The 23,889-nt window shown below is 38.5% G+C and overlaps 1 protein-coding gene across 1 annotated transcript in view; it reads left to right on the top strand.

Annotated features, from left to right (window-relative positions):
• Nucleotides 1-23,889, top strand: part of ctsk (cathepsin K) — a 39,454-nt gene that overhangs the window by 10,372 nt on the left and 5,193 nt on the right. The window contains exons 3-5 of the mRNA XM_041793630.1: nucleotides 4,687-4,809; nucleotides 9,165-9,320; nucleotides 18,687-18,905. Coding sequence (XP_041649564.1) covers nucleotides 4,687-4,809; nucleotides 9,165-9,320; nucleotides 18,687-18,905 — 498 coding nt within the window. The remainder of the gene's footprint in view (nucleotides 1-4,686; nucleotides 4,810-9,164; nucleotides 9,321-18,686; nucleotides 18,906-23,889) is intronic.

Raw genomic sequence — 23,889 nt, 5'->3', positions numbered from 1 at the left:
ATGTTTAGAAAATGTTAAACTGGAGCAAACAGTAAATTCCCTTCCTGAGCATCTGTTCACCTCCAGCTAAAGGTCACCACAGCTGTGTTTGTGTGTGCACTGATGTGTGGAGTTTATCTGCAGTGCTGCGTGAGCCTGGGTTCATATCCTGCATGTGTTTTTATGTTGTTGTTAACTGTATCTGCATGTTTTCATTGAAATGTGCAGATGTGGGTGTGTGCTCGTGTGTTCATTAGGGTTGCATTATTTACATTCCTGTGCAGTCAGCAGAAAGCCTCCCTCCCTCCCATTCTCTCTGGTGGAGATTTTAATCAGTATTCCTCCAACAGTTCCTCCAATTCAACCCTCCTTGAACTGACACCACTGTAATAGAATCAAAGTCCTCTCTCATCATTTGCATTTTCCATTACTGGAATGGATACTGAGATAGAAATCATGATTATAGCTATGCTAATGGTTGTAAAGAGCACGAATACTAAGCAGAAAATGGATGTTTTTGTGGTAACCAACCATGCAGCTGGTTGTATCTTATTCCCACACTGAAACGGACGTCAACAATTTGCATATAAATGAAAGTCAGAGACACAGATATGGAGGAAGATGTGGGTAAAAATCAGAAAATGGCATTATTTTGATTGAAGTTAGAATTGCATGGTACAGTTGTGGCTTTTTCAAATTGGCTCTGGGGAGACTGTTGTGTGAACGTGCTCTGATTTAATTGGCCTAATTAATGAAATGGGGCTGTAACACAGACAGGCCTCCTTCCCTCACTAATTAAAACGTAAACGTGTCCTATTTGCCCAGATTAATTTCTTTTGGCTGTAGGTGTTTGAGTAAAGGAAGGGAAGCAGAACTTTACGACTGAGATGAAGGTGAAAGAAGGATCTGGCCTACTGGAGAGAATTGGGCCATGAATCCACATGATACTTTTAATGTCAAATTACATTAAATGCTTGAAAGCTTTCAGCAAAAGTTTACTAGGAATGCAAACTTCTATTGGGTTGTTTGATGGTCCAAAGTGTCCTCACTCTGCACTGACAGTGTCCACAATCTCAGATTCAGAGCGCTTCTCGCCAGCAATTATTGTTGCTCTTTGCACTTAAATTTTTCTTTTATCCTAGGAAATATCACCAAGATAATATGAAAACATGTAAAGCAATCCTGCCCTGGGATTTACAGCAGCAAACCTCCAGAACCTCCTAGGTGAGCCAGATCTGGTTCTCCTCCACCATTCCTGTGACAAAGCTGGTTTAAGTTAACCCAGATTTTATTTGGCTGGTGAGAAAGAAATGGAATTGGCAAGTGTTGTGTTCCAAAAGTTAAACTGTTTTCAGCTAAGAATGCAAATAAAAAACAGCTGACACCAAGGGCATTTTGAGCTCAGGATGCTCAGCTCTGAAAACACGGGGCTACATTGGTTTTGTCATCATACAAACTTTTTCAAGGGCAGGGGCAAAAAGAAAAAAAAAAAGGGGGCACATACAGCTCATTCTCGCCACTGAACAGGGCACTAAGTTTGCTGTGTTTTCGAGGTCACTTTAGACATGTTTATATGTTATAAAAATGGCACATTATAGTCTTAAAACAGACTAACTAGACAGACTACTCAAGTTAGTTTGTAGTTAAGATCAGCATCCACAAGAACTGTGTAGATTCAACGTTGGACTGTGAAGAACACACAGAAATAAATAAATTAATCCCTAGGGGGTCTGGGGGTCTTCCTCCAGAACATTTTCAATTAAGTAGATGCCATTTCCTGTATTCTAGTGCATTTTAACACCATATTAGCACCAGATAATCCAAACTGGTTCTGTGAGATATAGTTCTGGCTCAATATAGATGAAAAAAAGGGCCCTACATAAAAGTCATTGCAACAGTAATGTTTCATAGTATTTCTTGGTTCTAATGGTCTTCTGGAGTTTAATGTGTTTTCTTCACCCAAGAGGGCTCTGTGATAAAAACACACAGGGAACAATACACATTTAAAATATTTATTTGACACTTCAAAAGAAAAAAACTATGATAAAGTATGGACGTAAGTGCTGCTCCACTGCTGCAGGTGGCAGGGATGAATCAAGTCTGAGGTCTTTGTGCCCATATGTGGCAGGTGGTACTATAGTGAAATTCTTCGTTGGGGGCAGCTTAGTGTGTTTTTTCCACGCAAGAGGGCAGTTTAGTGTGCTTTGCCAACCAGGAGGGCACTTTAGCATGCGTTTTGGCTCTTGATGGCACTTTAGCATGTGCCCCATGAGTGGGGAGGATCCAGACCTATCTGTCTCTGTGTGAAAAAGTATTTGCCCCCTGAACCTAATAACTGGTTGTGCCACTGGCAGCAATAACTGAAATAACGGGCCACACACCTTCCAAAAAGTTCAAGATGATAATTAGGATCAGCTGGCCGTCAGCTGATCACGGCTGGGTGTATCACCGCCATGTTCTGCATGAACTAAAGCTTCATTTGTAAATACAGCATTCCAGGGCCTGCAACAAACTTTTGATCTGGGATTCAGCTTTACATTCATATTTAATTTTAGGATTGACTGAAGGACTCTAAGGAAAAGAGTTGAAACTAAATCTGAAGGGTACTTTACAGAAAAAGCTAAACAGATGCTAAATGTCAGTCAGAATGAGCCACCAGATGGGGGCTGTGACAAGGCATCCACATTTGATGATCTTAGTCACAAATGAGCTGCAGTTCAATCAATTTAAGCCTGAGAATGAAGCATAGCTATTTGTATGATATTATACAAACAATCAAATGATACAATCCTATCTTAGGATGCTGTCAAAAGCACTTTTTATCATTTTCCACCAAGCCAGTACGAGGACTGGTGCAGAGCTGGAGCTGGCTTCCAGTATTTTCAATCAAAGGACCGTCAGGAAACTGGTTTGCTTTTCAGGGATGGGAGCTGGCCAAAGAATCATGTCATTTCATCACCATAAACATTAGTATGCGTCATCATTTTCCCAGCAACACTAGCACTCAAAACCCCCTCCCCCTTTGTTTGTGCTTCATCCACACAGCCAGGAGCCAACTCTGCTTCTCCTTGGACCACCGCTGCTTTGCTTTTACATCAGTTTGCTTTGAATCCTTGTTCTGTTATTTAGAAATAGCATTCTCCCTGGCTCTTGTGCATTTCAACACACGGGCCCTGACGTAAACCAGTTCTTACTTCTGTACACACAAGAAGTTAGTGCTTCAATGAAACCACCTTCTCTGACCTTGAGATGCATCGTTGGCATAAAAAAAAAAACTAAGAACTGGGGCTAGATTAAGCACTGGTTTGATGGAAAAAGGGTGAAAGAGTCTGGATTTTTTTGTTAGACCACATGATGTGTCATGAACTTCCATTTATTTGCATTAGACCAGAGATGTCGGACTCAGTCACAGCAGGGGACAAATTCTGAATTTGGGTCTAACCTCAGGGCCTAACTGGGTCAAAATTTCCCATAAATCATCTTCACCAGTAACCAATTACAGGAAAAAAACAACCATAACATTGATGATAAATAATTTTGAGATTAAAAAAAGTAAAAAGTGAAAATCATAAAAAACTCAAAATCATAAGTTTTAAATTCAAAATATGAGCTAAAATTAAAAACAATAAGTTAAATTTTTGAATAAAAAAGTCAATAAATGAGAATAAAAGTTACATGTAAGAGTTTAAAAGCTCAAGATATAAGAAAAAAATTCAAAATCAAGAGTTTTGAAAGTGAATTATGAGATAGAATTCAAAACAGTAAGTTATTTTTTTTGTCAGTTAATGAGAATAAAAGTTATATTAAAGTTTAAAAGGCCAAAATATGAGATAAAATTCAAAATAATGAAATTCTTAATATGAGATGAAATTAAAAATATTGAGTTATAAAGGTCCAGAGATGAGAGAAAAATGTAAGATTTTAAATTGAAAAGGGATTAAATTTCAAATTCATGAATTTAAAATGTAAAAAATATTTCATTGCAGTTCATCTGTATTTATTTCAAACATGTATAAAAAAGAAAAAAAAGAAAAAGTCAAAAACAAACAAACAAACAAACAATCAGAGATAGTCACCATAATAAATACAGTCACCCATGTGTTTGCAAAAAAAAAAAAAAACAACAAAGATATGACGTAAAAATTTAAATTGTGAATCCAAATGGTTAAAATATGACATATAAGTCAAAATTTTGATTTGAAAAGATCTAAATATGATATAAAAAGACAAAACCATAACTTTAAGTCATAACTGTGAGATGTAAATTAGAAAATATAAAATGAAAACGCAAATTTCTGTTCTCACATTCCTGACTTTTTATCAGATTATTTTAAGTCTTTACTCTTTCTAATGCTTATGACTTAACAAGGATCTTTTCAGTCATCAAGGTTAAGTTTACATTTTCATACTGGAGGAAGAGTGCAGACCTCATACTGGTGGGCCAGTTATGATAAAATATGATATGATCTCGTGGCCTGGGTATAACTGTGCCACGGGCCGGATTTGGCCCCCGGGCCTTGAGTTTGACACCCCTGCATTAGACTAATTACTTGAGCCAGTCATAGGCTCTACTGATAAAGCCGATCCACTATTTGTCTGCACCAGAGGTCAAAGGTCCTGAAGCTCAATATTTTATTTAGAGATTCTGTCTCAATGTAAAGACCGTGTCTGCTCTGATTCAAAGTGACATGCTCCTGTCTGTCTCAGGATGAAGAGGGGATTCGGAGGGCCATCTGGGAGAAGAACATGTGGATGATTGAAGCCCACAACCGGGAGGCAGCGCTGGGTATGCACAGCTACGAGATGGGGATGAACCACCTTGGCGACATGGTGAGTCTGAGACGGGTCTGCACGCTCCAGGCTGCATTTCTGATATCATATCTCAACCTAAGGAACATCAAAACCCTGTTATATTTAGTATAAAGGACTTTAAATATGGCAGACAGTTGGGCTGAAATGCTTTCATCCAGTGTTCACTTAGTGGGTCTACAGGAGTCTTTCTCAAGCCCTGACAGAGAGACAAGCATTTCATAAAAAATGAGCCATGACTGCTGAATGATCGATTCCAAATCAGTTTTTGAGCCTGGCTACAAACAGAAGGGGTCAAGTGATTATAAGCCTGATTGCTGATTAGATAATTGATTAAAAGTAGCTCCATTCTGGTACCACAGCTCTGCTTTCACTCTCTAAAGGCCCATCTAATGTCCAGCCCACAGAATGACCCGATGATTTACCTGGTTCATTTTTGCTTTAAATACTCGTAGTTATTTTGAAGACATCTGGTGACCCTCTTCTTAGTTTTTCACGACCCCCACTCTGAGAACCACTGCTCTAGAGCACTTTTTATTTCTTCTGCCTCGCTTCGTTTTCGCCACATGTTGCTACGTAGGAAAAAGTAACACGAAAAGCTTGACTGAGCATGAAGGGTACATGCAGAAAAGCAGCTTCCATCAGCAGCTTTAGACAGTAATAATGAATCTGTCCACATCTATCAGCACAAAGCCAGTTTATTCCAGGCCAGCGTGTCACATTATGTACATCTAACATAGGCTGTGCAACACACACTCAGGGACAAAAGCAGTCCATATGAGAAAATCCTGCTCTCCTCAGCAGATCTGCCTCTTACCTGCTGTCACCTTTCATGCTGCGTCTGTCTACCATGCTGCAGCTCACTGAGGTGAAACAAAATGTCTTTAAATCAGCTGCAGCCGGTGACACGCGTGTCAGTTCAGGTCATGACTGATGGCTGTTTGTGCATCAGGATTCCTCTGTTACACGCCATAAATCAAAGCTGGGAGGAAAGCGGTGTGTGTCAGATACAGCATGTAAGTGCTTCAGCTCATTTATTAGTGACGGGACGTTTATGCACATCCCCATTCTGGATAAACAGCCAATTTTGTGTTTATGTCCAAACAGGTGGCGAGGAAATGAAGGATGTTTTATTTTAATTTTGGCTGGAAGCTCTTAAGTGAAATGAAAGAATTAGCAGATGGGCTGTATTTCATTCATTAATAATCTCCCTCCTCCCACAATGAGCACTGGGGGATTCAGATAACAAGAAATAGCACGACTTTTGTTGAATAAGTGCTTTGTATTATATAATCCTGCAGTAGGCAGCAAATGCAGGAGTCCCTTGTTTAATTACTCTTTTGTTTTATATTCCCACTCTGCTTCTTCATTGTTTTGTGAATGCCAAAGCCTGAGATTTGCACTTTCACGGCCCTTCTGGTTCTCCTTCATATGCCCCCGCACCAGCGATGGCCAAGGTCGGAGGCGTGAAGGTTTGGGGTTGTCTGTACCTACTTTCATGTGAGTCATTCTTATGAAAACTCCTAAGAACAACTGGGAGTTTTTTCATCAGACTTCGCATAAATATCTACTCTTACTCAAGGATAAACTGACTGGATGTTAGGAGATAGTGGTTGAGGTGACTGGGCTGCACGTTCATCCCTTGCTATAGGTCGATTGCATGTCTTCAGGTGTGGGGTAGGAAGTGAGAAGTGCTTCTAAAATGCAAGTTTTGTGCTGTTCACAACTGTGCTAACTGTTCCAATAGCAGAATTCAGGCACAGAGTTGGAAAAGGTCACAGAGAATCATCAGCAGACATGGATTAAAAACCTCCGTCTAAAGTCTGAAGGAGCAGAGACAGACAACGTTCTTGTACGGCCTGTTTCAATGAAGCAGTCTGGTTTGGTTCAGGACAGTTTGGCCTGGTGAACCCACATCTTGTTTGGGTTTACAATGCCCATGTCCACCCAGCTTTGCTGGTTGCAATGGGAAATCCATCTCTTTTTGGACTTCTGGATCATTTGACTCAGTTTGGCAATAAGAGCTGGGATTTTGTCGTCCAACTGGCTCCTCATTTGGTCCCAGTTTCAAGAGAATGTGGCTGCAAACATCGGACGTCAGTAAATGTGTAGTTGACGTAAGGCGTTAGCATTTAACACTCATCTTTTGAGCACTAAATCAAGTAGAGTCACTTCAAGCTTTTCCCCCTGGAACCACCCTCAAGTGTTAAGAGTTAACCCTCAGACATCACTTTAATTTACGACCCTTTAAATCCATTAAGGACAAAAATGTCCACTTCCAAAAAACTGCTATAAAAACTTAACATATTAATATTTTTCTCTGCTTTTTTGTATAAATCTCTTGAACAATTTCAGCTGTGCCCAAAACTACCAAACATTCATTCATTTTGAGGATTTTAACCCTTTAAATGCCAGTTTGATTACTTTAAGATAAAAAATATGGTTTGAATGGGAGTCCATGGGACGTATTTGTCCACAAGTGACTTAAAAGGGTAGTAAATTTTAAATAGCAAAAACTAATAATGCATCAAAGTCAATATTTTAGCTAATCATTGACATGTCCAAGCTGGATTTAGAAATGACGCCCCACCCATCCAACATTTGGTTTAAGGAAAATATCACATTGTTTCTTTTCTTTTTTTTCATTAAAAACAACATTGACTTTCCTCAAATCCTCAAAATGATTGAATGTTTGGTAGTTTTGAGCACATCTGAAGTTGTTTAAGAGATTTATGCAAAAAAGCAGAACAAAATATTCATCTGTTAAGTTTTTATAGCAATTTTTTGGAAGTGGACATTTTTGTCCTTAATGGCTTTAAAGGGTAGTAAATTTGTTTCGGTGTTCCCCTGACCTATTAGAGCAACTGAAATTTAAACTTAAACATTTTCAAAGAAAGAAACTTTGTTGCAAAAAATTAGACCATCCGCACTAACACAGCCACAATGGTGAGCAAAGAAAGATAAAAGATTTGCCCAAATGGACAGAAATGTCCCTAGTGATGCCTGAGGGTTAATAGATTTTAGAGTTTAAGGTTATGGACTGCTGTTAGTTATCAATCTGGATAAAACCAAGGCATAAGAGTTATAACCTATTGCATAAAATGGCAAATTTGGAGTTACTTTTGATTGTCTTTGAAAGCTTGCCAGCTGTTTAAATGCTTGTTCTTTTTCCCAACTTTTGTTTGGGATATTGAACAACTAGTGGGCTGCATGGTGGTGAAGGGGTCAACGCTGTTGGCTCACAGCAAGACGGTTCCTGGTTCGCTTTCCAGTCAGTGCCTTTCTACACATTCTCCCTGTGCATGCATGGGTTCTCTCCAGGTTCTCCAGCTTCCTCCCACCACCAAAGACACGCCCGTTAGGTTAACTGATCGCTCTAAATTGGTCGTAGGAGTGAGCCTAGCCCTGCGATTGTCTGGCGACCACTCCAGGGTGTACCCCGCCTCTCACCCGATGACAGCCTGGACTGGACTCATTGGTTAACCTGCAGGGAAAATCACTCCCTAATGTATGCAGAAATTTTCTGACGCTATCTTCAGCGTGCAGGTCCACCTAGAACTTTATCATATGAATTTTGCTCAGTTGCCATTCCTAACTGCTGTTCTGCACTTCCCGGTCGTCATCCGTCTTTCATGTTTCCTCTGGATCATGTGACCTCAAACATCCTGTTGAATATCTACCACAGAAACCACAGTGGCCATTTTATTTCTTGCGAATGCATTTAACTAAGATTATTTTTAGACATTTAAAGGCCTCAGACTAAAACCACTTTGATATACGATTTGCATGATATGAACATTTTGGATTTTTGAGAGGGTCCTGCAGAGACCTCGATTATTCGTCACCCCACATGTTTAAGTCAAATGTACATCCTGTGATTATAATTTTAGATGCACACCTATAATGCCTTGAACTTTGGGCCCCTTGCAGTACAAGGCCCCAGTAGAACCACCTCTGCAGTAGTTCTGGTTTTGCCATGTGTAGGGTAAAGAAGAATTGCATTCATTTGAGAGTAAACTATGTTAAACCCATCTCTTCATGAAATACTTTTCACCCTTCGTCACTCTGCTGAATCAAATCCTCGCTCTTGTGTATCTCCTTTTCCCTGCTCTTGTCTTATGTCTAAAAATAAACCCTCTCTCTCTCTTCTCTTGTTCCTGTCCCAAAACATTTCAATCTCACAAGATTATTCAACCAGAGAAGGTTTCACATCGTCTAATGTCACCGTGGTACAACCTGTATCCCTCGCCTGCTGTGTGGTTTGTTTTTGATCACCCTGATGTTGCTTTTTTTTCCCTGTTTGCCTAAATGAGAGCATCAAAAACATCCTTTTAAAAACTTAGTATTAAACTTTAATTGTGTCTCCGTTCTTGCAGACGTCAGAGGAGGTAGCTGAGAAGATGACCGGCCTGCTGGTTCCTGATTACAGAGATCCGAGCTTCACAGTGGATCTGGAAGACGGAAAGGTGAACAAGCTGCCCAAATCTCTGGACTACCGCAAGAAGGGGATGGTGACCGCTGTGAAGAACCAGGTCAGAGATCATCCACTTCACATTTTCATCCATACAAGATATTCTCCATAGATTCCACAAAACTCTCTTGAGAGTCTGGTGAAGTAGCATTAAGGGCAAAAAGATAAAAAAAAAAAAACAAAAAAAAAAAAACAAGTGGCTTTCTGCTGTGGGAGAGCTTTCTGGGGACCAGCCGAACTGGGGGACCAAATTACTAAAATGGGTTCAAAATGGCAAAAAAATTGTGGAAATGGTGGTGAAATGGGATTTTGAAGCAGCAGCAATGAGTTAGAAGTGGCAAAAATTTGATAAAATTGGCCAAAAAAAAAGGCAAAATTTGACTAAAGTGGCAAAAAAAACAGAGGCACCAATAGGCAGAAAGTGGCAAGAATTGGTTCAGAAGTGTCAAAAAACAGACAAAAAAAGTGGTGGAAAGGGCTTTACAATCGACAACAATTAATTTTAAGTGGCAAAAATATGTTAAAACTTGATGAAAAGTGGTTAATCTTTGGCAAAATTGGTATTAAGTGACACTTGTGTAATTTCAAAAATATTCATAATATTTTCAAGGCATCTAGAGACCCCCTTTCAGTGTCTCGCAACCCCCAGTGGGGTCCCAACCCCCACATTAAGAACTGCTGCTCTAGGACAGGGTTCTCAAACTTTTCAGCCTGTGACCCCCAAAATAAAGGTGCCAGAGACCAGGGACCCCCACTGTACCTGAAGGTGGCTGAACACAGCCGTGCACATTCAAGAACAGTCATGTGGAGACAAGGCTGTCCATAAGGGGGGATAAATGGAAGAGCTTTCTGGGGCCCAGCTGAACTGGGGGTCCATGGAGGTCAGCAAATCATGATCCATTATGAAGATAAGCTCCATATTTTATATTTAGCCTGATAAAATAACCACTCTTATCAAAGAAACAGATATTTATTTTTTAACCATTTGGGTAGTAAATAGCCTTCTTAAAAAAGTAAATCCCTTTTGTTGAAAAAATAAAAAAGAATAAAATGGGTTAAAAATGGGGGAAAAAAGGTGCAAAAAGTAGTAATATTTTATTATAAAAGTAGCAGAAATGGGTTAGAAGTGGCAACAATTACATAAAAATGGCATAAATAGTGATAAAAAAAGGAGTTAGAAATGGCTGAAATGTCTTAAAATTGGCAAAAACAGGAAATTTTGGTGAAATGAGAGAAAAACTGATATAAACTGGCAAAAAGTGTTAACTGAAAAAGAGAAAATATGCAGATATTGGCAGAAATTGGTTTAACTAGCAAAAATGGACATATCAGATAGTGAAACGTGGGTAAAATGGGAAAACATGGGTGTGAAAAGTGGTAATAAGGGGTTAATAGTGGCAATAATGGGTCAACAGAGGCAACATTAGGCTTAAGTGGCAAGAATTTGTTTAGAAGTGGCAAAAAAAGGCAGAAAAAAGTGGTGCAAAGGGTTTAAAATTGACAAAAATGGGTTTTTAGTCGCAAAAATTGTTACAACTGGTGAGTAAATGGATGAAAATGGGTTAAAATTGGTCTAAAGCTGCAACAGTGTAATTCAAAAAATATTCATAGTTTTTTTAGGGCATCTGGGGACCCTCTCTCAGTGTCACAAGGGGGTCCCTACCCCCAGGTTGAGAACCACTGCTCTAGGAGGGTGCAACATAACTCTTTCTTTTGTTTTTGAAATAAAAAAGAATCCTTTCAAAGTTTACTGACAAAAAAAACAAAATCCTTTTCCATGTAGTTTTGAGTTCTTCAACATTACCAAACTGGGCATCGTATAACATTAATCGAGTTAGAAAGGTCTTTTAAACATGCACACAAATAAGCATTTCAGTAAGCTGCTAGCATAGACGACCTGCACTGCAGTTCCTTTAGAAAGACGACCTTGTTAGTTTTACAAATGCACATCTTGTTTACACCAGCTTAGGTTAAAAATCCTGTGCAAAGCCATTTCTATTTGAATCTTTCCAACAGTGACATCTCAGTAAATAGAGAAAATAAGAACAAACAGATGAAGAAGTAAATAAAAGAGTTCATTATCATATGTGTCTGCCTCAGACTAACTCCTCTAAGAAGTCATTCAGGGCCATGGAAGTGGAAAGAGCTGTTGTTGTTTTTGACAGAGGTCTCTGCAGTCTGACTGCAGCCACATATGAGGAACTGTTTCATGTAAATGCAGGTCAAAGCAAACAGTGCTAAACACTGAATAAATTAACAGGATAAGCTGAGTATAATCTAAGACAATAAGTGAGAAATAAGCTTTTATAATAAACTATGATCAGAATCCAAGTCTCACTCGACAAAACACTTCTCCCTCAGTAGGAAAAAAAATATCACAGTACACTTAAAATGACTGCATTATAGTAAATAACGGAGAATTTCTGTTTGTGGTACTGGCTTAACTCAGCTTGACTCTACTCCGTTTTGGCATCATGCATTTTTTCCCGTAATAGTCTGTCACATAACAGTAGAGGACATCAGGTGAAAACGTACCTGGTTTCCAGTCTGTAACTTTTTATCAGTAATCTTGCAAAGCTGATGCATCAGCCGTATTCCATGTCTGTCATCTGGCACATCCGTCTCACAAACCTCCAAACTAGTGCGCTTTATTCTGATCAGGAGAATAAGGTGGTACAAGAGTGGTTTAGATCCGTGGTTCTCAAACTGGAGTCCAGGGACCCCTAGGGGTCCACGGGTCACAGCTCGCGGTCCATAAAATATATATTTTTTAAATTATTAAAGTAATGCCATGTCACTCAAAACCAAACTAGATCAAAATTGCAATTTCAGCTGAAATTGCGTGGGGATGCTGAGAGCTGAATTGTGAAAGAACTGCTGAAAATAGCCAAAAGCACAAAAGTAGCTGAAAATAGCATAAAAATAGCAAAAAAAAGCATAAAAGGAGCTGAAAGTTGCATTCAATAGCTCAAAAAAGGATAAAATAGCTGAAAGTAGCCTTTAAATAGCTGAAAATAGCATAAAAATAGCTGATTTTGGCCTAAAAGTAGCTGAAAATTGCATTCAATAGCTGAAAAAAACAGAAATAGCTGAAAAAAAGCATGAAAATAGCTATATTTTAAAAATTGTAAAAGTTAGAAATGAGAAAAGTCATAGCAGTCGAATGACGAAGAAATTGAATTTTTTAAAGTTTAAACAGTGTGGATACGATAAAGTATGAAGGAGGAGCTCATGACAGTCCTAGTGACGATACTCTCTGACCACTCGGTGGTCTGCAGCGTCCTCAAGTCACTTTGTTTTTTAGGTTATATTAAAACTAAACCAGATACCTGGTATGATCTGAATCAGAGCAACTGAGTAGAGTAGAGATGAGCTGATTTGGTGCCACATAGTAGAAAAGCTCCATAAGAATCAAAGCAGGAACCAACGCTCTCATGTTTCATAAAGTTTCTTCTTTTTCAGCTGTTTAATTCCTCTCAATCTTTTTATCAGCGTGGAATAAAAGACAGTAATCTACCCATAATCCTTCTGCTGAGTTCAAACTGTTTGTATTAGATTTTAGTGATAACAATGAAAAAGTTTCAAAGGCTGGTTCAGGAAAAATATCTCCAAATTTGATTGATTCTGAGGGAAATGTTCTTGTTTGAGGCAGACATGTAGAAATAATGCCACCAGCCTTTGAACAGGGTTTCAAAATAACACTTTTTAGTCTTAATAATCTCATTATAAAAAAAGGTCAAATATTTGAAAAATTCTGCCTCATTATGAAAATGTTATGTTTTATAATTATATGAAAATTCAAACCTTTCAACTCTGTGTTTTCTGCCTTTTTAATTTCTGAATTAAATTAGTCTTTGAGAGTCTAACAAACATAATTAGTCCAGGGACACGTCCTCCAGGAAAAAGGCTGTCATCCAACTCTGAGGAGTCTTTTTTATTCATGCTTGAATTTAAATGACAATGTCCTGAAATATCTTTTTCTGTGATAGAGAGCTGTGGTGGCCTTTCATTCACAGTCTATGTAAATGTTTCCTTTTATGGTCATGGGGGGAAAAAAAACAGATAACACTCTCAGAAAAATACCCCAAAACATTCCTTCATGCTCTGGAGAATAAAGGAAACAAAGTCTAACGGTGGCCGCCTGAGGATTAAAAGCCTGTTCTCACTGCTAATGGACTTTGAAAACAAAAAAAAGCTTTGATTAATAAATGTAATTAGTCATCATGAGGGTAAACAAGGGTACGCTGAACAGAGCAAACATGGACTGAAATGTGGTGGAAACATCTGTTTACTGCTAACAGGCAGATTATCAGCATCCTGATGTGGTGTTATCTACTGAACATACAGCACTCATTCTATAGGACAGCAGGATAATACTATGAGTTTAAACCAGGGCTGTTAGGGCACAAATGAGAGCTCTCAAGTGGAATTCTAGAGACAACTTGACCACATTTTAGGTGCTAGGGTTGCATCCCACAGAAATATTAACAACTTTTTGCACATTAGAGTGGTATTCAGAGAAAACTTAACCACATTTTATACACTAAAGTAGACATCCTGGAGAAAAAAATATCACATCTGGGGTAAAACAAAAAAAAAGTGACATCCTAGGGAAACTTCACCACATTTTGGACATTAGAGTGGCATCTATTGGGAAACTTGACCACGTTTTGGGTACTAGAGTGGCATTCTGGAGGAAACCTAACCACATTTTGGGTACTAGAGTGGCATCCTAGAGGAAACTTGACCACATTTTGGGTACTAGAGTGGCATCCTAGAGGAAACCTAACCACATTTTGGGTACTAGAGTGGCATCCTAGAGGAAACTTAACCACATTTTGGGTACTAGAGTGGCATCCTAGAGGAAACCTAACCACATTTATGGTACTAGAGTGGCATCCTAGAGGAAACTTGACCACATTTATGGTACTAGAGTGGCATCCTAGAGGAAACTTGACCACATTTTGGGTACTAGAGTGGCATCCTAGAGGAAACTTGACCACATTTATGTTACTAGAGTGGCATCCTGGGGGGAAACCTAACCAAATTTATGGTACTAGAGTGGCATCCTAGAGGAAACTTGACCGCATTTATGTTACTAGAGTGGCATCCTAGAGGAAACCTAACCACATTTTGGGTACTGGAGTGGCATCCTAGAGGAAACCTAACCAAATTTATGGTACTAGAGTGGCATCCTAGAGGAAACCTAACCACATTTATGGTACTAGAGTGGCATCCTAGAGGAAACTTGACCACATTTATGTTACTAGAGTGGCATCCTAGAGGAAACCTAACCACATTTTGGGTACTGGAGTGGCATCCTAGAGGAAACCTAACCACATTTTGGGTACTAGAGTGGCATCCTAGAGGAAACTTGACCACATTTTGGGTACTAGAGTGGCATCCTACAGGATACTTGACCACATTTTGGTACTAGAGTGGCATCCAAGAGGACACTTGACCACATTTTGGGTACTAGAGTGGCATCCTACAGGATACTTGACCACATTTTGGTACTAGAGTGGCATCCAAGAGGACACTTGACCACATTTTGGGTACTAGAGTGGCATCCTACAGGATACTTGACCACATTTTGGGTACTAGAGTGGCATCCTAGAGGAAACTTGACCACATTTTGGGTACTAGAGTGGCATCTTAGAGGAAACTTGACCATATTTTGGGTACTAGAGTGGCATCCTAGAGGAAACTTGATCACATTTTGGGTACTAGAGTGGCATCTTGGAGGAAGCTTCCCCACATTTTGGACACTAGAACAGCATACCATATAGCACTGTCATATGGGAGGCATTGCATTGTCAGATGATGTGGTGGTTGTTATCGCCCTCTGGTGGCTGAAAATCAAACCCCAGCTCTAAACAGGATTTATTGATCTGCTGCTCTCCTTCCTGATGAATTATGCAGCAGTCTGACTTGGCTCTCTGCATACTAACAGCTCTCTGCTTCCTCTCCAGCAGCTCCTTTTATCGCCACTCAGTGCTGTTTTCATCTTCTGTTTGTTTTGAGGCAAATCTCTGCGTTTCCACAGCTCAAAGCCAATATTCAAAACACACCCCCTGTGAGCGGATGTGATTGCACATTTACAAAGATTTTAATCGGCATCGGATCGGCTCGGGGCAGCAGAGTGTTTTCTTTAGGAGGAGCAGAGAGATGTGTTCGAAGACAGGGGAGAAAACGACTCCAATAGATTTGATTTCTTTGTGACTGACAGGACATCGATCCTGGTCTGTAGAAGTAAAGATTTAAACATTTGAATTTCAACAGTCTGTTTAAAGATGCACATAATTATTCTATCTAAATAGCTTTCTTTAACTAAGATCTGAATGAAATGTTTTATTAATTACTGGAAGTGTTGGCATTAAAGCCTTAACCACAATGCAGTTAAAGCAGCGCGGGATCCAGGATGTTTGAGGGGCAAAATAAATAAAAATGACACCTGCTGTATGTGGTCAGATTCTTCCCACTTAGAGGGCGCCAAAATGCACTTTGGTTAATCAGCAGCTGAATACTTCTCACTGTTGTGCCTTCCTGTTCACATGACTCCAAACATTTCACTTTTATAACCATACCTTTTTTGTTTTTGATTTATTTGTCCAGCAATGGCAAGCTCTTTTCTTCTGTGGTTAAGCTAATGTTATGACCAAGGATCTACTAGAAGCTCCTCATATTTCTTTCAGAATAAAAGCTTCGAAAGTAAAAGCATAACAAAGAAAAGTTTTTTGGGAAAATGTCTTATCTTAATTCTTTGCCCTGACTTGGTTCTTTTTACAAAGAAGGTAGCAAAATGAACCCCTGAATAGAGAAGAGTAAATGTTGTCACATTAACTAGGAATCACTGGGCGTTAGTGAGTCATTTTGTACATGCACTCCTGCATATTTCTTAATGTACATCAGTGTTCAACAGGCAGAGTAAGCACTGTGAAGTCTTCTCCTGGCTCTTAGCAATGGTTTCAGACCACAGTGCACACATTCAGTTAGATAATGAATCTGAAAGTTAACAGCACAAAATGCATCTATCTAACTTCATATAATTCACAAATGAGCACACTGGTAATTTTTGCTTTATGTTGCCAATATGTGCTGAAAAATGTGTTTTTCTGAATGCAAAAATAATTTATTTTCATGGTAGTATATTGCATTTATCTGTTTAAAAAAATAAGTTTTGCCCTGTAATAACTCAGAATTACAAGATTTGTCTGGGGAAATAAACTTTTGGGCTCCCACCTAAAAAGACTGAATGCTGTCTTTAGATTATAAGGGGCTTCAGGGAAGTAGTGGAGTGCATATTTATGCCACAGGTTCTCAAACTTTTAAGCCCACAACCTCCCAAATAAAGGTGCCAGAGACCAGGGACCCCTGCTGCACCTGAAGGTGGTTGAAGCATAGTTGAACACAGCCATAACATTCAAGAATAGTCATGTGAAGACTTATATTTTAATGATTTTTTTTAACATGACTGTGATTAGAGCGTAAACCTCACCAAATCATCATGTTTTTAATTGATGCTTAATTCATTTTATGAAAAGATGTTTTATAGAAATGGGTAAGGTACACCATTTGAACTCACCTAAAAATGATTATCTTTTGGAAGTTATCTGATGACCCCTTCTCCTTGTCTCGTGACCCCTATGGGTTCCGTGACCCCCAGGTTGAGCAATACAGATATGTGCACCAGAGTATAGATTAATTAAGCAGGAGAAGTTCTGAAATGATGCATCTTGGTCTGATTTAAAAACACACACACACACACACACAAATGTGGCATTTTCCCATGGATGTAGATGTTTCAGAGCACAGGTGTCAAACTCAAGGGGGGCCTAATCCGATCCGTGGAACAGTTAAATCCAGCCCACAAGATGATCTCTTATTTCTGTTATAACTGGCCCATCAGTCTGAGGTCTGTAGATTTCCTCAAGGATAAAGATGTGAACTTATCCTCGATGATTTAAGATATCCTTGTTAAGTCACAAAATCTGACAAAGAAAGGAGTAAAAATATTTAGATAAGAAGTCAGGAATGGAAAAGAAATCAATCTGTGTTTTAATTTCGCATTTTCAATTTAGCATCTCACAATTAGGACTCAGTAAGGATTTTGACTTTAATTTCATACTTTGAGTATTTCAACTCATAATTTTGACTTCTCATATCATATTTTGGGCTTTAAGATTCACAATTCTAATTTTTAAGTGATATTTTGACCTTTTTAACCAATTATTTTGTATTTTGCCTCATAAATTTTCATAAAGAAATTTTTGACTTTTAATTTTGTAATTACAAAATTTATTTCATATTTTGACCTTTTAAACCCATGATTTTGACTTTTTTTCTAATAGATTTGCCTTTAAAAAACATTATTTTTCAATTTCAATTTCATGCGTTGACCTTTTTGAACTAATAAATTTACTTTTCTCTGATTGTGAGCCTTCAAACTTATCTTTTTAACTTTTTAAATGTCAAAATTGTTTATCATCAGTGCTACTTTTTCATATTTTGTTACCGGTGAAATGAGGTTGACAGTTTATGGTTGGAAAGGTGACCCTGTTAGGCCCTCAGGTAAGACTTGAATCCAGAATCCGGCCCCTGCTGTGATTGAGCTTGACACCCCTGTTTTATAAAGATGATCTTAGTGCTGAGATGGTCACCAGTATGTTTTTTGTCAGTGAGTAAAATTTACACATTAAGCCAAAACAGCAACTCTCCTCCTTTTTATTCAAGCTTGTTTCACAATAAAAGCCCATTTCACACTGAATTAGATTGACCAATGAATATAAATGTTCATAAGCAAAGTTGTCAAAGTATGCCACCTAGCGGACAAACAGAAGAATGCAAAAACTAATCTGCTGTTTGTTCTCAGCACCTCATTGCTTTACTCCACTTATTTTTCAACATTTTTCAAGGTTTCCTCATTACTATTTACTAAAATATCATCAGAAATAATCAGAAAAATATCATTCAAAATTTACAGAAGCTAAAGGAGTCATCCGCAGTTTCCCTGACCCAAATCTAAAACCTAATTTATAACCTTTAATGCAATTTTTAACAAATATAGCTGCAGATTCTCTGACATCTGAATTAGAATTTGATCTGAAAAGCCCTGATGAGAAAAACATATTCAAGAATCAACCCACTGTCAGAAGAGTTAGGTACCTTTTCTGAGTTGATTTTAGTTTTTCAAACCAAATAAAAACTCATCAACAAAGTGTAGAAAAATTTAAATAGTGATTTTATGCCAACTAACCAATAAGGTGCATTTCTTATTTAAAATGATCACTTTTCATTTACTTTTTTACTGATTTAAAGTGCTTTACATGGTATAAAAGCTGATGAAATTATGAAGAAATTAAACTACTTTGATTAGTGACTTCATACCTGAAAAATAAATGTCCTCGTTGTTCCTCCCTCTCTTCAGGGCTCCTGTGGCTCCTGTTGGGCCTTCAGCTCTGCCGGGGCCCTCGAGGGCCAGCTGGCCAAGAAGACGGGTCAGCTGATCGACCTGAGCCCTCAGAACCTGGTGGACTGTGTGAAAGAGAACGACGGCTGTGGAGGAGGATACATGACCAACGCCTTCAAGTACGTGCAGGAAAACGGAGGCATCGACTCAGAGGAGGTTTACCCGTACGTCGGAGAGGTGAGGAAGAACCAACATCACATTCACATATCACAGCATCACATTCACCTGAAAATGTTTAAAAAACCCTCCAGTCAGTAGGTTAAATGTACCGCTAAAACATGGAAAAAGGGACCAGAGTCCAACAACAGTTTTGTTCTGCTTAATATATTATTTTATTGTTATTTTTTTTTCTTTCAAATCCCAGAGAAGGGGCCTCCCCAATTTTAATTTAGCAGTTTTTAACCCCTTTTCACCAAGTCATTCAGCCATTTCTGCAACATTTTTTGCGACTCTTAAACCATCTTTGCCACTTTCCTGCCATTATTGCCCCTGTGTGCCACTCTTTAACCCCTTTTCACTACATTGCCAGGATATTTCTGCTATGTTGTTGCCACTTTTAACCCATTTTTGATACTTTTGCTTGTTTAACCCAAATTTTACCACTCTTTAACTCCTTTTATACCATTTTTCCTGCATGTTGTATTCTCTTTGTGCCACTCTTTTCCACTTTTCCAAATGTTTTTGACCCTTTTTAACTCATTTTCATTTCTTTTTTTTTTTTTGCACAATTTTGCCACTTGTTAAGCCCGAGCCTCTTTTATTAGGGGACTGCTCAAAATTTCCAGCCCATCTTTAAGTGAGTATAACTGGAACAACAAGGTCTATTTGAATGATCATGGTACAATAATGAAGAGGGCTCTTGTGAAACTTGTTCAGAAGTGTAAATATGTGTGTATATGTCACTGGATCAGAGGGAATCAAGTTGGCACACATTTTATAAATGAAAATTGTAAATTTTTTGCAATTGTAGCGTATATATCCCATAGAAATAATGCAGTTGAAATCCAAAAGTCTTCAGTAGGCCAAAGCACCACATTTTGACTTTACCTGTTTCAACTTTTATGCCATTTATCAGGACAAAATAAGAGAGATTTTAGTAAAAACTATCCATGCAAAATCCCCTCTTGTGCCATTTTGGCCCAATTCATCACAATCTCTGCCTTTTGAAAAATCTCAGGTATCAAACTTTTTTACTCATATGTCATTAAATCAAATCACCCCTCAAATCACCCAGACCTCTGTATAGTTCCCCTTCAAAGATTTATTTTTTCCAAAAAAACAACAAAAAATAAAGTGCAGAAAACTAAAAGAAACTGTTGAAACAAATGGAAACTGCACAAACATGACTAGAATTTTCAGCAGAGTTTGGCTTTCAGATGAGACCATGTTTGTGTCTGTAGTACCAGGAACCATCCCATAGGGGGCGGAAGTGTCTGGCTACGTAGCACTATGGCCACTTTGATATGTGGTAGTTGATTTGATTCCTCTTTGAGTTGGATGTGTTGTAGGTAAGAATGGTTTATATGAACTTGTAGCTGAGCTTCTTCTGTTTAATTTGATGTGTAGTTTGTTTGGATCAAGGTGAGCAGAACCAAATTTGGTCCCGCTAGGGCTTAAAGAGGTTAACCCACTTTTGATAGTTTGTGCCACATTTTAACCTTTTCTTTATTATTTTTCCTGCCAATTTTTGCCCTTTTGTTCCACTCCACAACCCATTCTGACACTTATCAACAATTTTTGCCACTCTCTAACCCCTTTACAACACTTTATCTGACTTTTTTTGCAACTTTTCTGCTAGTCTATATTTCTCAGATTTTGCTAATAATGGCTGACAAGTGAAGTTCTGTATAAACAGATCAAATGTTAAGCCATTCTAAAACTATTTCAGTAGTATTTTTTTAGAGGGGGGTGGGGTTAACAGCTGCAGACATTTAAAGCCAAAAGATACCCTTTAATCCTTAAAACCACATCTTCTTCTCCTTTTCTGAAGGATAGGAAACTTTGGGGTCCTGATATGTCCCTCGGGTCACCAGTTGATGACAGGTGTCATAGAGGATACCCACATCCTTTAACTTACTGGGTCACATCCTAGAAGGGTAAAGGTTGAGCTGTCTTCCTCTAGCTCAGATTGGATAGGGCTGGCTGTTACCTTCTGTGGTTGGTTGGGTAAGAATTTCAGGGTTAGCCAGTAAGAGGCAGAGTAGGTCAGGTCATACTTTTCAGTTCTGGCAGAGCTACTTCTTTCAAGCTTGCTTCTCTCTCCATACTTTCATAATGATCCTTACTACCTGAGGTCAGTCTTTTAGGCTTTTATGTAGGCAGGATTTTAAAATATGACAGCTGCAGGATGATTGGATTGAGAGAGAGCGTGGGTGAAAGGGATTGGCTCAAAGCTTAAGTGAGTAGACGCCCATTGATGATTACTAGAGCAGGAGCGGGAAAAGGGGGGACAGGTGAGTGAGTGGTAACTAATGTTACTAATGAAACCGTCTTCCTGCTTGAGCCTATGCATAAGCTTCATAACTACAACCCAGGCTTACTAATGTAAATGTGAACTCTACCTCTGCTTTAAAGCATAGGGGGGTGGGCCTTTAACAAAACCTCCTCAACCTTATTATGATGTAAATACTGATATGGAGAAAAGGCAAATGACCTGTATATGCTATCTGAGGTCATTTCTACTATCTCCTTGTTAATAGAGGACATACAATTAATTGTATCATCCTGTTTGAGATGTAAAACAAGAAGTACACACATTTTATCTCTGCATTGCTCTGTTAACCGAGGTCAAAGTCTCACTGATATGGGAAAAACATATCAGTTCCTCATTCAATAACAGCCTGTACAGGAAGTCACACCCAGAATTCACGCGATATATTATAAGAGCTAGAAATAAAGTGGATAAAACCTTTAAAAACTGATCCTAAAAAGGGCCTGAATGGAGAAAGTAAAAGCAGGGGCTTAAAGAAAAACATGTGCAGTCAAGCTAGACAGAAGATAGTTCAGAAAATTCATAAAAAAAGAAAAGAACACTTGTTTCACTACTTTTACTTCCTCTTTAATTGCATCAAAATAAACCCCTATGCATTCGATGATCTGATTATGCATGGATAAAAATAGAGCAACATTTCAACTATGAATTTCTGCAGATCTTGAAATTCTTGCACCAGACAACCAAGCAGTTATGAGGCTTTAGCCTAATCTGACCTCGGCTCTTTGCTGTTTTACCTTTTCACAGTTTTCCTAATGGGAAAAATGGTCCACAGTTTATAAAGGAAATCTAATTTGCCTCATTTCCATTTAATTTTCGGAGGACCCTGATGGTAATTTGAAAATACAGCTACCAAGATGCTTTGAGAGCAATAAAGATATGCAGCATGCCATTTAGTCCAGTCTACGTCTTCATGACCTAATTACAGCTTATTTTGCACTTTTGTGCACCACAGAAACGTGCAAAATAAGCTGTAAGCGTGTCTTAATGAAATCATCACTTCCAGTAACGTTTCCCACTGCAGAACTGCACACACAGACTGAAACTAGACCAGTCCACAGTTCCTCTCTTAGTGGTGAGGAGGTCATGCAAGACCCTAAAACATTCCATCACACAAAGAGAAAACAATCAGAAAATATAACTGAGCAAAGATGATTTAGCAGAAGTTAGAAGCTCTACTGTTCTAAAGCAAACAAAACTTCCACTTTGCTGTAGTGTTGGTGCAAAATCAGGAAGTAGAACTGCTTGTTCATGGTGAAAGGTTGCTGTCTCATTTTATTTCAGTGTTGGGATTTTACTGAAATGTGACACATGACGGTAGATCACAAGGTTTGGAGTCCAAAGACACTGCTGAACAATCCAAATCACACTAGTCTAGCCTGGATAGATCACATTTATTATCTAGTACAGTGGTTATCAACCTTTTCAGTCCGTGACCCCCGAAATGAAGGTGCCAGAAACTGGGGACCCCCACTGTACCTGAAGATGGTTGAACACAGCCATGCACATTCAAGAATAGTCATGTGAGGACAAGGCCGTCCATACAGGGGGATAACTGGGAAAGCTTTCTGGCACCCAGCCATACTGGGAGACCCAGAAAGTCAGTAAAATCATGGTCCACTGTACATATTTTATATTTAACCTGCAAAAATAACCACTCTAAGTTTCAAAGAAATTAATATATTTTTAAATCATTTGTGTAGTAAACAGCCTTCTTAAAATCTAAATCCCTTTTGTTAAAAAATAAATGCAATGGGTTAAAAATGCTGAAATGGGTAATAATGGCAAAGAAATGGTTGAAAAGGTGGTGAAAATGGATGTTAAAGGTAGCAGAAATAGGCAATAGTGGCAAAAATTAGATAAAAATAGCAAAAAAAATGGCAACAATGGGTTTAAGAGGCAAAATTGGTATAAAGACTTTTAAAATGGGGTTAAAATAGTGGCTGTAATGGCTTTGAACTGGCAAAAACGGTTGGAAAACTTGGTGAAATGGGATGAAAAGTTAATGTAAACTGGTCAAGTAGGATTAACTGACAAAGAAAATAAAGGGATGTTGGCAGAAATTGGTCAAACTAGCAAAAATGTGCATACAAAATAGTTTAATGTGGTTAAAATGGGAAAACTGGGTGTAAAAAGTGGTTAAAATGGGTTAATGGTGGCAATAATGGGCCAACAGAGGCAGCATTAGGCTTAAGGGGCAAGAATTTGTTTAGAAGTGGCAAGAACAGGCAGAAAAAAAGTGGTGGAAAGGGTTGAAAATTGACAAAAATAATATTTAAATGGCAAAAATATGTTAAAATTGATGGAGAAAATAATGAAAGGGGTTAAAATTGGCAAAATTGGTGTAAAGTGGCAACAAGTGTAATTTAAAAAAAAATGTTCTTAGTTTTTGTAGAGCGTCTGGAGACTCCCTTTCAGTGTCTCGCAACCCCCAATAGGGTCCCGTCCCGAAGGTTGAGAACCACTGATCTAGGATGAATAACAAACCATTATTGCGCTGGTTTAACTGGTGTGACCTACACCGTTTTCTGAGGGTTGAAGATTTGAATGCTAAGTGAAAACATGGAACCCCCAAACATTCATAAACATATATTTTTTAAAGGTTTTATTCTGGGCATTTTTGTGTTTTTATTTGATAGAGGAGGATAGTGGATAGAGTCAGAAACAGGG

This window comes from Cheilinus undulatus, linkage group 8 (genome assembly GCF_018320785.1).
Source record: "Cheilinus undulatus linkage group 8, ASM1832078v1, whole genome shotgun sequence".
Lineage (NCBI taxonomy): Eukaryota > Metazoa > Chordata > Actinopteri > Labriformes > Labridae > Cheilinus > Cheilinus undulatus.
Note: the sequence above shows the minus strand (reverse complement) of the source record. Positions and strands in the feature narration are given on the sequence as shown.